This window comes from Lissotriton vulgaris, chromosome 1_2 (assembly GCF_964263255.1).
Source record: "Lissotriton vulgaris chromosome 1_2, aLisVul1.2, whole genome shotgun sequence".
NCBI lineage: Eukaryota > Metazoa > Chordata > Amphibia > Caudata > Salamandridae > Lissotriton > Lissotriton vulgaris.
The window spans coordinates 290,841,234-290,857,065 of NC_141686.1; the positions used below are offsets into that span (position 1 = coordinate 290,841,234).

The 15,832-nt window shown below is 47.0% G+C and overlaps 1 protein-coding gene across 1 annotated transcript in view; it reads left to right on the forward strand.

Moving 5' to 3' along the window:
* PPP1CA (protein phosphatase 1 catalytic subunit alpha) overlaps nucleotides 1–1,694 on the forward strand; it is a 199,580-nt gene extending 197,886 nt beyond the window's left edge. The window contains exon 7 of the mRNA XM_086953258.1: nucleotides 237–1,694. Within this exon, the coding sequence (XP_086809384.1) occupies nucleotides 237–344 (108 nt within the window). The 3' untranslated portion in view covers nucleotides 345–1,694. The remainder of the gene's footprint in view (nucleotides 1–236) is intronic.
* Nucleotides 1,695–15,832: the final 14,138 nt, after the last annotated feature.

Consider the following 15,832-nt stretch of genomic DNA (forward strand, 5'->3'; position numbering starts at 1 on the left):
CTGTTCTGCCATCCACATGGCTTCATTATTACTCTAGCATTTTTATGTCCTAGCGGTTGGTTTGTTTCTGCTATAACTAATTTCCCATGCCTCTCCGAAAAGTGCTTGCTTCTCCTCCTCTACAAACTGTGGAATGAGTTAATTCATCTTATTTAGAAGCTTGGGCTTCCAAAGCCGGGCAATATGCATATACCCTTTATTCATGATGTTTAAAAACCTTTTGCTTCTTCCCTTAGATTCTGAAACCTGCTGACAAGAACAAAGGAAAGTATGGGCAATTCAGTGGCCTGAACCCTGGAGGCCGCCCCATCACCCCACCCCGCAACTCCAAGCCGAAGAAATGAGGAGTAGCACCAGCCAAGAAGCAAGCACAGAGGGCAGCTAGGACTGTCCTGCCAAACAACCTCTTTCAGAGCCATCTTTCTAGAATACTGTAAAATTCACTCTAGCACAGCTTGCACACCCCCTTTCCTTTATAACTTTTGAGGTAGAAGGGTCACCCCCACAAATATGAAGATTTAATACCTTTGCCCCCTATTTTTTTTAGCTTTCTCCCAACAGCGAGTCAAAAGTGAACATTTGTAGATCCACCTTTTCAGTCAGACCAGGGAACCTGCCATTCCATGCCATCTCGAGTAGCTGTGGAAGCAAGTAAATGATGCAGTGACCCAGACAGAGCAAAGCCTGCCTTTGCACCGTGAACACTCATGTACACCATTTCTCTCCACCCAGCTATATTGTGCCTGTTTACACCTATCTCTTCCCACAGATGGACTTCATTTGCCGTTGTGATGTGGGACTTGGTGCCATAGTAAAGGCCTTTTATCTGCCTCTGAGCCTTTTTATTTGCTTTCTCCTTTCAGGAGTGGCATGGAGGTCTTTTAGACAAATGTTGCACCTTTCCTGCACCCTTCATTTGCAAAAGGTTTGTACTTTGGCCCAAAAACATATTTTTCTAAATGCATAACATTGTGAACAGTTGTCAAGGATAGAACATTCTCTTCGCCTTCTTCCCTCCACCCCACTTGATATAGGTCCTGCTGTTTCGTTTTGTCTTTGTGGTCAGAGGTATTCCCTTGCCAGTAAACTGCTTCTTCCCCACCCCAGTGAATGGTTCTCACATTGCCCTCATTGAGGCGCTGAACGAATGCTCCTGCAGTTGGATAGGTGGCAGTGGGTAAACTGGGAAGTGCACTCTGGTAGGTGATGGGTGCCTTGTACCACTTTTGTTAGTCAAGGGCTGCCAGGTGATGAAATCTAAAGGAGGGTTTTACTTTTTTTGTACATCTTGCCCTACCTCTTTAGTGGGATAGAGATGGGACTGTAGAACTGAACCATGTCTTGCCTCAGAAGGCGCTTGCTATAAGTGTTATTGCATGACTTGTCTGCCAGGCACACAGTGCCCACAAAACAGACCTATGCGATGACCTTGCTGTCTGCTGGAAATACTGCTGTATCCACACACCTGTTCAGGTTTTCAGACACCCTTTCCTGTTTGACTCAAGTGTCCTATTAAACCTTTTTCTCTTATCTTTCCCTTCTGCCAATAGAGGCAGCACCCATGCACCAAGCGGCCTTGGACTTTGATGTTTTTATGATTCACTGAGTCGCATTTGCTGGACGTTAAGCGACTGGCATTTTCTTGTTTTTTGGAGATAGGTTGTTTTTATAAATAAAACACATGGAAAAAATGATTGCCTTGTTAATTGACTGTTGGTTTTGCAGCAAAAGGTGTAATTTAAAATTGTTTTAGGAGAAAACAGATGGGGTGGTGGGAAGGGCATTGATGCTTTTAGTATGCCCAGTGGCTGGGCGAAGTGATCTGGTGGGAGCACTAAATGTATGCATGCACCAGTGCAATGATACACCTTTATAGCGATCAAGTGTGCATTATTCAGTTGTATGAACTTTCAGAGTATTGAACTGTGACTGATGCTAGAATAATTGATTGTAGGAAGCTGGCTCTTTACACCGTGTATCAGATTGATCTAGCAGAGTCCAGAGGTTCCCTTAGGAGTGCACAGGAGCTTGCTATGCAATCCCAAGGTGCTTTATTTGGGATAGTGCGGTTGAGCATCCTTATGCTTAATCGAAAGGAGTACCAAACATCTACAAATACACACAATGATCAATAAATGACCCACGAGTTAAGGAGATCCACACCAATTTATAAAAATAGCATGTCTGTTTTAAGGCATCAAATCTTTCAGGTATGTATGTTTATAAATATTTTAATTATTTTTATAATCTTGTATAGAGCCTTAATCATCCCCTAAAGGGTATCTCTGCGCTGCAGGAGTGCTAAAGAGGAGCAGGAAGAGTTCAGAATAGCTGTTTTCAAGAGCTTGCATAATCTGAGATAGTCTGTACATTGCCGAAGGTGGCTAGGAAGGAGAATCTAATAGGAGGAAGCCAGAAGGTAGAAAGCTTTCCCGCATGTGCAGGATTTCTTAACACTGGGCATCACGAGAAGTGATTTGGAGCTTGACCGAAGTGTTCTAGAAGGCTGATATTGGATGAGTCTGTCTGCTAATTAGCTTGGGCCATTGCCATAAATTGCCTTTAGCACTATGCTGTGGAGATTGAAACTGATCCGCTTACGGATAGGTAGCCAGTGTAGTTCATGGACAAGCGGGAATGGAGCAGACCTGGCAGGCGAGTTGGAAACTAAAAGGGTTTTGAACCACCTGAAGTCTGTTAAGGGAGGATTCATTGGCTGAGATCAGGAGTTACAGTAGTCTAATCTACTTATTACTAAAGCCTGTAGGAGAGTTTTGAGAACTGTCATGGGAAGAAAAGGGAAAACCCTTAAGAGGATTAATGGGCGGAAGCAGGAACCCACGGTGGACATAGCTTGCTCCTTCATCTTAAGTTTCTGATCCAGGTATACGCCTAGATTTTTCACAACTGTTTTCAGGACCGGGGCCGCACCCAAGTCAGTCGGTGGGCCATCAAAGTAGGGGAGCCTCACCAAATAGCATTATCTGTTTTGCTGATATTCAGCATTTCTTTTCAGTTTCAAAGTGGATCCATCATGCCATTTTTGAGTTCGGCAACATTAATCTATTGCAGGAATAACCAGTATTGCAAATGGGTGTAGTGCAGTAACTTACACGACCAATCCTCTGAAGTTAAGGTGATTAGTGGGCAAGGTCTAAAGCAGCACCAACAATACACCAGCGAAACAAGGGCGGCCGGATGCTGGGTATAAAACCGCATCAGGAGCCCAATGGTCTATGGAGATCGGTCACTGCAAAAAAGTCTGCATGTTCTGGCTGGAAGGCCTGTCTGACTGAACCACCAGGGGTGGGCTTGCGATTGTCAGATGTAGGGAAACCTTTCGTCCTCCACGTCCAGGGGGTGACAGATGCAGGGGTGACATTAGTCAGGGCAAGGAAGTCACACGCCAAGATAACCCCTGCTCACCCTCTAGGTAGCTTGGCACGAGCAGTCTAGGCTAAACTCTGAGGCGATGTGTAAAGCATTTGCGCCATCGCACAACAGCAACATCATACTAGGCACACCACAAAAGAGACTCCACACAAGGTTATATTAAAATAACTTTTGTATTGTCAAAACATATCAGATAGAAATCACACATGTACATTGTGCCAACTGGCACTGCAATATTCACAAGGGATTATTTACAAGACGGGGCCACATGGGCAACTGTCACAATCAGCACTTTTAGAAATAGTATTTATAGAACTTAGAATAAAAGTGTATAAAATCACTAACACAAAGTAACAGTTATGAATCACTCCCAGTAACTACTGGGAACAGGTAAGTACACACTACGCAACCCTAAACCCCTTAGGAGCATGTCACGCAGGGAACCAGGACCTCACTAGGACCACCCACCTGTACTAAATAGAACAACCACCTAAGTATCACACAGCATTTAGGGGTCTAGGAAAGAACACATTACCCATAATGCATAAATATACATTCAGAGGAGTAGTAACGGGAAACACATGACGCATAAACCTACACATTCAGCGGTGTTTAAGAACAGAGCACATGATGCAATAAAATACATTCAGGGGTGTAGCGCAAGAAGTCACATGATGCCTAAAACATTCAGAGGTGCAGCGCAGGAAAAGAAAGACACATAATGCATAAAAACATTCAGAGGTGCCATACAATAGCGCAAGAATCACATGATGTCTAAAAACATTCAGAGGTGCAGGAATAACACATGATGCAAGAGAACACATTCAGAGGTGCAATAGCCATATAATTGCGCAAAGACTCGCATAAGCCACTACCTGTGGCAGTCCCCGGGCCAACTGGCCTTGTTGGGCAAAGATGTTTTGAGTCCAAAGTCAGGGTGCGCTGCCATGCAGCGCCAGTCTCAAAATACAAAAAGCCTAAACGTTGCAGCTGCCCACAAAGTGCTGGGCAGCTGGGGAACAACAGAACTGCGCCGGGGCCCTCACTGGCCCTTAGGCGCCAACTGCGCCACTGTTGGAGCCACACAGGGTCTGGGCATATCGCACATGCCCCAGACGTTGGAGCTCTCAGGCTCTAAAAACAATGGTGCCCCCATGAGCCTCACCGGACTCTAACCCTCACACTCTGAGGCAGGAGGGGACGGGCACCGACAATGTGCCCCGAAGCCCCCTCTATCGAATATGGCCTTCTCTGGGGCCTAACAGGCTCGTAAACATAATATGGCCCCTCTGAGCCTCTCTAGGCTCACACACGTTGGGGCGACCCACTGCCAACTGGGGCCGCCCTTAAAGCCCTCATGACTTCATACTACCAGAAGCGCGAGCTCTCGCTACTGGGTAGGGGCGGACACCGACCATGTGTCCCGGCGCCCCTCCCTTCTCTTCTGCCCCCTCGTTGGAGCCTTGCAGGGCTCAACACAAACACTGGTCCCTCGAGCCTTCCCAGGCTCTACACACCGTTGGAGCGGCCCGCTGCCATACGGGCCGCTCTGACTAAGGGAACCGCCCAGGCAAAGCCCCACTCACGAGGCGGCTCCTCTGTCTCCCTGGGGCAGGCGCCGACAATGCGCCTCGGGCCCCCTGGCTCTCACCTTCTCGCTGTGAGGCGGCCGCTCGCTTACTCGCTCGGGGCTTCACCGGCGGCGGGGGGCGGGCACCGGCAATGTGCCCCGCGCCCCCCCTCCGCTCTCTTTCCGGCCGGCAGCGCTGGGATTGGCCGCCAGCCGCTTCCGGGTCGCTGCGGGCAGCGCAGCGGCCCTTCTCCTTAGGCAGGCAGGCGGGGCTGATTTCTCTTACGACCAACAATTAAACAGCGCTCTCAGCGCTGGGGGGGAAACAAAGCGCGCCAAAGCGCTTTGAACACAGCTAGAGCGCTCCCCGGCGTCGAAGGAGATTTAAAGCGCTCCATGCGCTAAAGGGCAAAACCACGCGCCCAAAGTACAAATAAAGCGCTATCAGCGCTCAGAATCCACATACAGCGCTAGAACCAGAATAAAGCGCCCTTTAGCGCTAGAGCACAATCCACAGCGCTAGAACAGCAGGCAGAGCGCTCCCAGGCTCTCAGGGGGAAGCACAGCGCCTCCAGGCGCTAGAAATACCACTTTAGCGCTCTTCACAGGAAAATGCAGCTTCTCCATGCTGCAACGGTCCCAGAGCTTCCCAGGGGCAAAGCCAAGTCTCCCCTTCAGCCCAGGCAGGGCAGAGGGGTCCCCCAGGCACCCAGGGGCTGGGCAGCGCCCACCCCTGGTAGATTCAAGTCGGCCACAAGAACATTTTGGAAGGGTACACAGCCCCTTCTTATACACAGAAGAGGCTTTGAAGTCTTTGTGCTAGCAGGCCCTGAGCCCTGGGTGTATCTGGTTTCCCTCTCCTGTCAGCCTCAGGTCAGAGGTGACAGTGGGCCGTCAGGAGGGAGAGCCAGCATGGTGGGCAGGCAGGCACGGCCCGGCACCACCAGACGCTCTTTCCTCCCTTCCCTGACAGCAGATGGGGCCTTTTCATCTACGGCTGACTCAGACCCCCTCCTCCGGGGCCCTGCAGACCCTGTCCTACTCAAACCAGAAAGTCCATCCACCAGCAGGCCCAGGCACTCCTGGGCCATGCTCACCAGCCAATCACGTGCCAGCAGACTCACTACACAAATATGCCAACTTCTAAAAGTGGCACTTCTAGACTAGACACAATCATGCCGCATATACCATTTTGAAGCATTCAGTCTCAAGAGTTCGTACATACCAAACTCGGCCCTGTACTCCCCACACATCAGGAACTACCATGGGCATACATATTCCCCATTCATTCCTATGGGAGGGCAGGTCACTCACTACTCATTCAGAGAGCTCAACCAATTTACACTGTACCACAGTGAAAAAGTGCGCAGAGGCCTCAAATCACCAACACCAGGTTTCATAAACAGGCTAGGAAAAAGCAAAAAGTCTAGGGGTGAACCTGGCGAAGTGTTCTAGAAGGCTGATATTGGATAAGTCTGTCTGCTAATTAGCTTGGGCCATTGCCATAAATTGCCTTGTGCACTATGCTGTGTAGATTGAAACTGATCCGCTTACGGATAGGTAGCCAGTGTAGTTCATGGACAAGCGGGAATGGAGCAGACCTGGCAGGCGAGTTGGAAACTAAAAGGGTTTTGAACCACCTGAAGTCTGTTAAGGGAGGATTCATTGGCTGAGATCAGGAGAGTTACAGTAGTCTAATCTACTTATTACTAATGCCTGTAGGAGAGTTTTGAGAACTGTCATGGGAAGAAAAGGTAAAACCCTTAAGAGGCTTAATGGGCGGAAGCAGGAACCCACAGTGATCATAGCTTGCTCCTTCATCGTAAGTTTCTGATCCAGGTTTTCGCCTAGATTTTTCACAACTGTTTTCAGGACCGGAGCCGCACCCAAGTCAGTCGGTGGGCCATCAAACTAGGGGAGCCTCACCAAATAGCATTATCTGTTTTGCTGATATTCAACATTTCTTTTCAGTTTCAAAGTGGATCCATCATGCCATTTTTGAGTTCGGCAACATTAATCTATTGCAGGAATAACCAGTATTGCAAATGGGTGTAGTGCAGTAACTTACACGACCAATCCTCTGAAGTTAAGGTGATTGGTGGGCAAGGTCTAAAGCAGCACCAACAATACACCAGCGAAACAAGGGCGGCCGGATGCTGGGTATAAAACCGCATCAGGGGCCCAATGGTTTATGGAGATCGGTTACTGCAAAAAAGTCTGCATGTTCTGGCTGGAAGGCCTGTCTGACTGAACCACCAGGGGTGTGCTTGCGATTGTCAGATGTAGGGAAACCTTTCGTCCGCCACGTCCAGGGGGTGACAGATGCAGGGGTGACATTAGTCTGGTTTTCTTACCGGAGCAATTGCAGTAGAGGGGCGGGCCTGCGTACAGAGGCTCTGGAAGACTATGGTGGGTCCACAAACGGTGAAACATGAACTCTAACTCTGGAGGGCTGAGGGACCTTGATGGCATGGTTGGCCCACTTCATATCTCGGGTTAATAGATATTGGTGTAGTGGTGGCTTCAGGTGTCATGTTTTGGAGGTTCCGGAGTTGTCAGTCTTTCGGTTAGAGTTTAGGCAAGGAACCATTCCGCTGTTCTTCAGGAGGTCTTGGTCTTGAAAGCAGGCAGTCCTCCCAGGATTTTAGAGTCGCACAGCAGCAGGACGTGAGACCTTTGGCACAATTTAGACAGTTAGCTGCAGGTCAGCTGGGCTGGGGCCAAGTCATGTGCCCTCTTCAGTAATCTGCTTTTGCAGCTTAATGGGGTCCTTCTACGTAGGTTGCTCATTCTCTGGTGCCAGGAGCGCCCCTATTGCTCGTTCTCTGGTGCCAGGAGCGCCGATAAATACCAAATCGGGGGAAGTGTAGGGTAATAGCCAATGGATCACTATTCCCCCAATATGACCTCTTCCTGTTGAAAGTGGGCATTACCCTGTCCTAGAATTCCTGATTATGCCATCACAAAGATGGCTACTTATATAAAATCATGTCCACCTCCATGTAACTGCCTTAGGGGTTGGTACTAACAAGGAGTTCACACGCCTAACTGACTAGCTAATTTTCCCACCTGTCCAGCTGCCAAGGAGGTCCTAAACAAAGAAGGGGGTATTCCTTTCGTGTGAGGGGAGCCATACCCTCATTCCAAAAGCAGCAACTCTTTAAAGCTTGCTTGACTGGGTCCTCCTGTGGGAGGGACTATTACACCCTCTTTACGGACAAGCTTTTGTTCTGAGCCTCTGGAAAGCAGAGGCTCTCACCCTAGGAGGTGAGAACAGTTTCTCTTGCGGTGGCAGAAACTGGTCAGGGAGCACACCAGAGGCTGGTAGGGTTTCAGTGGGCACTTCTAAGGTGCCCTCTGGGTGCATGTATTGGTAAATCCATCACAGGAATTGGTGTGGGTTTATCAACACAAGATGTTTGATGCCAAACATCCCTATTTTGATAGAAGCGATCATGTAGCTGGGGAACTAGTTTAAATCTGTCAGCAAATGGCTTCCATGTCCACTTGCACTGGCAGTAATGGGACTGACAGCATAGGGGCATGTCTACTCATGCAGGTGTTCCCTCTCATGTAATCAGCTCGCTGCCTTAGGGCTTTCAGATCTGCAGTAGTGGTGACTTACTAATATCACATGCAGTGTTAGGGGACATGGAACACAGGAATGTGTTAACTGTCTTGATTTCCCTTTTGTCTGCACCACGGCACGCAGCCTGCAATAGCAGCCTTGCATGTGCGCTTGGTGAGAATGTCCCTTAGGGATCACCTCAGGCCCAGGGGTACCATTTACTAGGGACTTGCAGAGGGTGCTTAAGATTTTACAATTGGGGAAACTAAACCGTTTTGGGTAAGAGCTCTGGCCCTGGTGACTTGATTAGCAGGAACCCAGTGTACTTCCAGTAGATCATATCAATTACCAGGCAAACAAGTATTTGTAATGCAATGGGTCTCGCATTAGGAAAGTGTGAGCTATTGGTATTGTAAATGACATTTTTTTAATGTTAGCTTTGAAAACACATAAATTAATAGCATTGTTATTCACAAAGCCAATAGCTTACACTTTCCTAATGCGAGTCCTATTGCTATGGCAATGCTTATTGGTAGCAAGCAAGGACAGTGCTGTTGTCGTGCTGAGTGATGCTGTGGTTGGGCTGAGTGATGTGGTGGTGTCCCAGACTGGTGTGGTGGTGTCCCAGACTGGTGTGGTGCAGCAGTGTGGCGTGCAGCAGTAGGGAGGGAGGGGTAGCAACAGGGAGGGTTAAGGAGGGAGAGGTTGGAATGCAGATGTTCACCCTGGTTATAAATCTTTGAAGTGTTTTGGGAATTTTTTGTAAGTTTTTTTTTTTACACATGATTGTGAACACATTCATGCCTGCCGCCCTGACGACTTTGCCACGAGTGCACTAAGTCGATGTGGGTAAGACAAAGAATGGCAGCTCAGCTTTTCACATCTTTCCAATGACAAACTGAGCACAGGTGAATTTTAACAAAGCAATCAAGTTACTTACTCGTTAGCGCTGAGAAAAAGCACACTCCGGCATTTGGTGCTATCTTAAAAGAAAGTTCTAATCAACCGCCAATGTATCGAAGAACAAGCATTGGCGTTAGTCAAACAAAGACGCGAGCACAGGGTGAGGGCGGCTGGATTACAAATGCCACGCGAGAGGGGAGCAATTGGAGTGCGGCGGAAGCATCAAAGGGCTGGGAATGCGTGAGGGTAAGGGGCGCAACACAGTGACATGGAGCAAGCTGGCGTTGTGCGCATTCAAACTTGCGGGCAGGGAATACAGGCGTAGCGATTTGAAAAGCCCCTGTACAAAATATCAAGCCAGCTCGACCTAACAAAAAATGGAAACTAGCTTGGGTTATGTGATCGCAGAAGTACAAAGTGTATTCCTTAGGAATCACGTGTGACAGAAAATAGTGAGATGAACACCCATGGGGCAACTACAGACCAGACAGTCTCTCTGATAAGCAACTCTGAGGTAAAGGAGATAGCAGGGGAATGGGGGTTTCTCTGGCCACATAGCGGGTAGTGGTTGGTAGAAAACAGGGCAATGGTTCAATGAAAAAGACCTGTGGGAGAACTGAAGGGGGAAGTGCCAGCTGTTGAAATCTGCAGAGTAATTACTACATAGCCAGGAAGAAAGGGCATTGGGGGAAATAGAGGGCTGGAAAGAGAAGATAAATTTACTTGTTGGTAGATGTGCCTGTAAGAGGTGACCAGGGGACACAGTCAGACGGCAATCGCCAGAAGAGAAAAATATTTCAAAGTTGTAATTCCTTGTAATTTAACGACACACATTTGTTCGCGTTTATCACGAAAAAGACACATCACTCACTAAGAATGAATTTTGTTTTCGATTCAAGACCGAAAAGCCCTATTAAATGGCCTTTAACTTGTGTGACAAATTGCCATAAATTCATGGCAATGCAATAATAGTGTTACATCGATTGTTAAAAGGAGGTGTGCCTTCTTCCACAAAGCCCCTGAGCTGTGTTAAAGCACGTTTTTTTAAGGGTAAGTAAGATGGACACACAAAGGCTTCAAGAGTGGCTCTTTATTGCCAATGAAATGCAGTTAAGACAATTCGCTAGTAGGACTGCAAAGAGATCTGATGTACAGAAAGGAAACCAGTCCTTATATACATTTTTCAGAACCTGGACACAATCATTAACATCCTGGTTTGAGCATTTCACAAATATATCCATGTGTACATTTGCTTTATACATGATGCACATGACCATGCTAATATTAGCCAATCTCTTGCGCTACTGCCTCCTGACCTAGAGCTTAGGTCTGTTATCTTGTTTTTGTCAAACATGCACTGTTTGATCTAGTCATCAGCTGCTTGTGTATTCGGCTTTCTCCGCACAATCTCCACACACTATTTGTTCTGAGCAAACTTTACCCAAGCAGGAGCAGAGCAGATTGACATGTCCCAGTTCAAAGAGCCATTTCTAGGAATTAACTTGCTGAACCAGCTTCTGTACACAGTTGAAGTCTAGTGAACCATTACACATGTTTGTGTTGCAACAGAAGGGACACTTACTCTTTCATTTGCAATCCATTTGGTTTTAGCTGAATTTCAGACAATTTAGTTTAACCATTTGTGCATCATGGAGCCGTCTTCCATTATGATGAGTGGGCTCATATTGGCAAGCAGGTGAAAGACCGAAATTAATGTAAAACTACGGTTCACTTTAATGTATCCCTTCTACAAAGGGCTAATTAATTTTTCATCTTTTACAAATGACCCTTTGAACCTTAGTTTAAAATAATTTCACCATGAAGCATATCCATATTCAATTATATTGTCCACCCTTATTGTCAGAAATGTCTTGTGTGCATCAATTCAGTAGTGACTGTTGGCATCAGTATTCAATCCTTTTCCTTTATCACTGGGCATTTTGTCAGCTGTCCTAATAATTGACAGCACATTGGCAGGCAAATAATTAATAGACAACAGCCTATTAATAGGAAAATTGTTATGAACACCATTCCTATCTTCCAACCCCATGCACTCAACCAACTCCAAAGTGAACATCCTATATCCCATGAACCAGAATCCCTATGTGCTTCTATACCTATATTACGCAGTTTTTTTATTGCTTCCCTGACAGTAACAGAGGAATCAGGGATATAGGTGCAACACGATGCCCCTATTATTGTAGACTCCTCCCTTTTCTGCCAGCATGTCAAGAACCATTCTATTTTGTAGGGAAACTAATCTTACCACCTGAAGTTCTACCGTAATATTTTCTAATATACTTGTGGTTTCATTTATTGTTGCTTCTAGTAGTCTGGACAATCTACGTATATATCCCTGGAGTTGATTGATGGGCCAATCCATGCTATCACCCCTTTAAATATATCACCTGCTATCTCTGATGCTGTATCTCTTTGAACCACACTTTTTCTGCCTCTTCGGGCGCATGTCTTTGTAAGTCCCTTTGTACATCTTTTGTCTTTTATTGCTATAGCAGGTAGTACAAAACCTAGGTGACCGCAACCACTCCAATTTGTTGGAAGCCATGTTTAAGCCTTTTCCCCACAAATAAAATAAATTGAGTCGCCTACATAAAGCGGAATGCTATTTTCGTCCGTCATTTCGAATGTCATGTTACTATTTGTACTATGGCCCACCTGATATATCCCATTACGTTTAATACAAATACTCCATATTGAGTTTTCTTATTTTTATCTTCAAAAATGGTATATTCTGGTTTGCCTCTTTTGATGGGCCTTTTATCCCAGCGCTTGTATTCTGGAATGGAAAGAGTGGGGTGAAGATGTAAGGCAGGGGGAATGTTGCATTCTGTTCTACTACTTCTGTGCAGTTCCCCAGTGTCAGAATATCTGCCATATGTAGAGAGGTGTGGCTCACTGGTTAGAGGCGGCAGACCCGAGTGCAGAGAACGGCCCGGGACCAGGGTTCGATTCCCGACGCGGCAGGGTCTTGGACCAGGATCAGCGGACTGATAATTCTCGCATCGGTGCCCACTCCGACCAGGGAGCACACTCGGCAACTCTGGGCATTAGCTTGCCTCATCTCTACAACGGCCCCCACAGACGCCAGGGATGCCTGGTTTCACCCTGGAGATACCCAAAAGGGACCATCTCACAGGGAAAACCAGGACGGGTTCCCCAGCAGTCTACAGCGCCGGGACACTCGGGTAGAGTAACTGTGCGCTATACAAGTATCCCACATTTACATTTACATATATTTGTTATATAATGCTCCTGTAGGCGGAGATATCGTTGTCCCTGCACCAGAATTACTTTTCTTTAAATTCTGCAAAACAGCTATTATCTCTATTTTTACTATTGTTATGTAAATGGCATAACCGGATGCTGCAAAAGGCAGTGGAACTTGAACCAGGGGCAAACTTTGGTCTACAGATGCTGGGAATTGCAAACATATCCAGCAATTTCCCCTTGTTAATACCTTATTGGTATGATGCAACAAAGTCACAAAGGAATTGTGATGCATGTCCTCTCTGTGGACTATTTCTTCAGGTGACAAAGTGTATGCCGTTATGGTAACAGGGGGGGTTGGTGTTGGGTTAACTGTTCCATGGGATAGAACACATCCAATAGATACACAGTAATTAATGCTAGCAATAAAACAGAATATTACCCCAGGTATGCACATTTTAGACTTGTACCATTTTTTTCTCCATTTTTAGAGCTGTATATTCCCTATCCGTACCTATGTATTCCTATACTTTCTTCAATTAGATGTAGTGCTATTAATGAAACTAGGTTGTGAATTATCACTGTAAATCTTAACAATAATATAGGATAAACATACTAAAAGCATGAACACCTATAAGGTGAGGCTGTAGTACACATTATACTGAGAACAATTATCAGTTCATATTTCTGAGGGCCTTTAAGAACTCCTTGGTACTTCCCGCCTCCCAAAGATAGGCATGCACTTTTGTAATGTACGACCCTTTGGTCATGTATATCAACAGTCGGGCAGCCACATTTAATTTTTACAGGAGTGTCCACTGTACCTCACCCCAAAGGTAGCCCTTTAAAGCTGGCTGTCTTGACCTGGAAAAAGTTCTTTGCTGGTTGCTGCAGCAGCACGGGTGCTCGCAGCGACAGGACTCTCAAATACCTCCTGGATCAGTTCATCTACTAATTGCTGCAGTCGCACGGGCACTTTGCAGTGGCAGGAGGACTCGCAAATACCTCCTGGATCAGTCTATGCAATGCTGCAATGGCACACTCTTTGCTACACAACTTTCTTTCTAGGCTAATCATTCTCTGATGACTTTTCTTGTTATGCAAACAAGCTATTACCCCTGGTGGTAGTGTGCAATATACGTTAGTTGAATTTTTCGAAGTCTGAAAGCACTCTACGCAAAGCTTCTTGTAATGCTATACTATTTAAATTTGGCATTAATTGATATTCTAGCTGATCAAATACTTCCTGAAGATAAATGAGTGCGTCTTCGTTGTTTTCTTCACAGCTATTCTCAGTCCAAGATTGTTGTCAAAATATCTGTTAGGATAATATCTAGTAGTAGTACGTCTATTTCCTGTAGATCATCAGTTACTGGAATTACTGACATTTCATCTTATTTGTGGACCTCAAATTGTACCTTTTTGATCAGTTCTGGTGTTGGCATGTGCTGCTGACCTCGGTCTTGGCTGGATGCAGTCTCAAGGGGTGCCCTCTTGATATGGCTGGCGTGGATCCAGGATTTGTTCTTGGTGCACTTTACTGCAGTCTTTGTGGCAAGCAGGACTTGTTGTGGACCCTTCCAGCGAGCTTGGAGACAGTTAGACCTGGAATGATTTGATGAGTACCCAGTCTCTGGGCTTAAATTTGTGCCCTTCAACTTGCAGTGGCTCTGGAAGGGTCCCCTTCACCTGCTGGTTGATAGAAGCAAGAGTATGTGTAAGTGATAGCAGTAATCATTCAACAATTCATTAGTCATCATCAGATCTTCTCCATTATGAACGAACTGTCCAACGCAGCCAGAGTCCTCCTCAAGGTCATCCCCACTCAAGCTCTGTGCGACTCACTTAATAGCTACTTTATCGATAACATTTTGACCATCAAAGATAGCATCCCTAAACACCCTATTACTATTTCCCACATTACATACAAAAACAAACAGCTTTCCAACAATAAGCTCTGAAACTTTTCTGGAGCTCTTAGTTAAAGTCAAGTCAGGACCCCCCACTGACTGCTGCCCTCGCCATATACTAAAAAAACTGCTTTTCTACCCTCCTAAAGCCGGCCCTTACCCTCCTCAATGACTCTCTTGCATCTGGCCAACTCCCCACGGCCTTCAAAGAGTCCACAGTGGTGCCTCTACTCATCAAAACCTTGAGCCAATCCCTCTTCTATGTCTAACTACCGTCCTATCTCCCTACTACCCTTTTTAGGTCTCGCCCTGCGACGCATCGATAGCCGTCAGCTCTGCTTACGACTAACAAGAGGGAGACAAGAGATGTGCACGGGCAGCATGCCGGAATCTGATCAGGTCGCGCACGTGAACACTCGCTCCGATTAAGGCATGCTGTTTAGGCACAATGCATCAGGAGGCGCACACACACACACACCCGCCCCCCTCTCTCACCGGGCTCTTTCTGTTAGTCCCTCTCCCTCCGCAGCAGGTCGGTCTCGGCAGCAGGCTCCAATTCAGACTCTTGAGCTCTGCGGGTCTTCGCCGGCGATCCTCAGTTTGCGTGCACGCTTACGGTGACGTTGTCTCGTGCGCTCCCACTGCGCTTTCAGTTTCACGCCCGACAATCCTCGGCTTGTTGGTATCGGTTTTCATTTCAAGATGTTTCAGAGTTTATGTACCTGTGTCTGTGCTTTGTTGTCTTCTCCATTATGAACGCAGTGTGCCCTCGGTCCGCCTCGGCAGCCTCACTCGCCCCTCCCCTGCCCGGCCGGCTGCCGAGCGGTGCCGGAGTCCTCAGGCTCAAACTTCAGTCAGTGCTCATCCACATGTAAGCACCGGCTGCGGGGGAAGCAGGCCTGCACTACGGTGAATGGACGGCGGCCCTCTCTCTCACTGGACATCCTCTTCCGCCCGCTGCAGTCCTTTCCTGGAGAGGCTCGGATCGCCTGTGCCGAGCAGGGAGCTCAGACCGCGGGAAGATCACTGTACACAGACCACCAGCACAGGCACCTTCTCCCTGGAGCTCAGGATGAACACTGTATTGTTGACTGGTGTTCACTGTAGCTGTCGTAACCCTCCATTGTATACCCCCAACCCGTGCATATCCAGATTGTGCCCGTTCCGCATACACTTCTGTCAGTTCTGCACACCCCTTCCGCGTTCACTAAATAGACTACTTCTGTTCCCACTCTGCTTTCCTCTCCTGTGCCAACTATA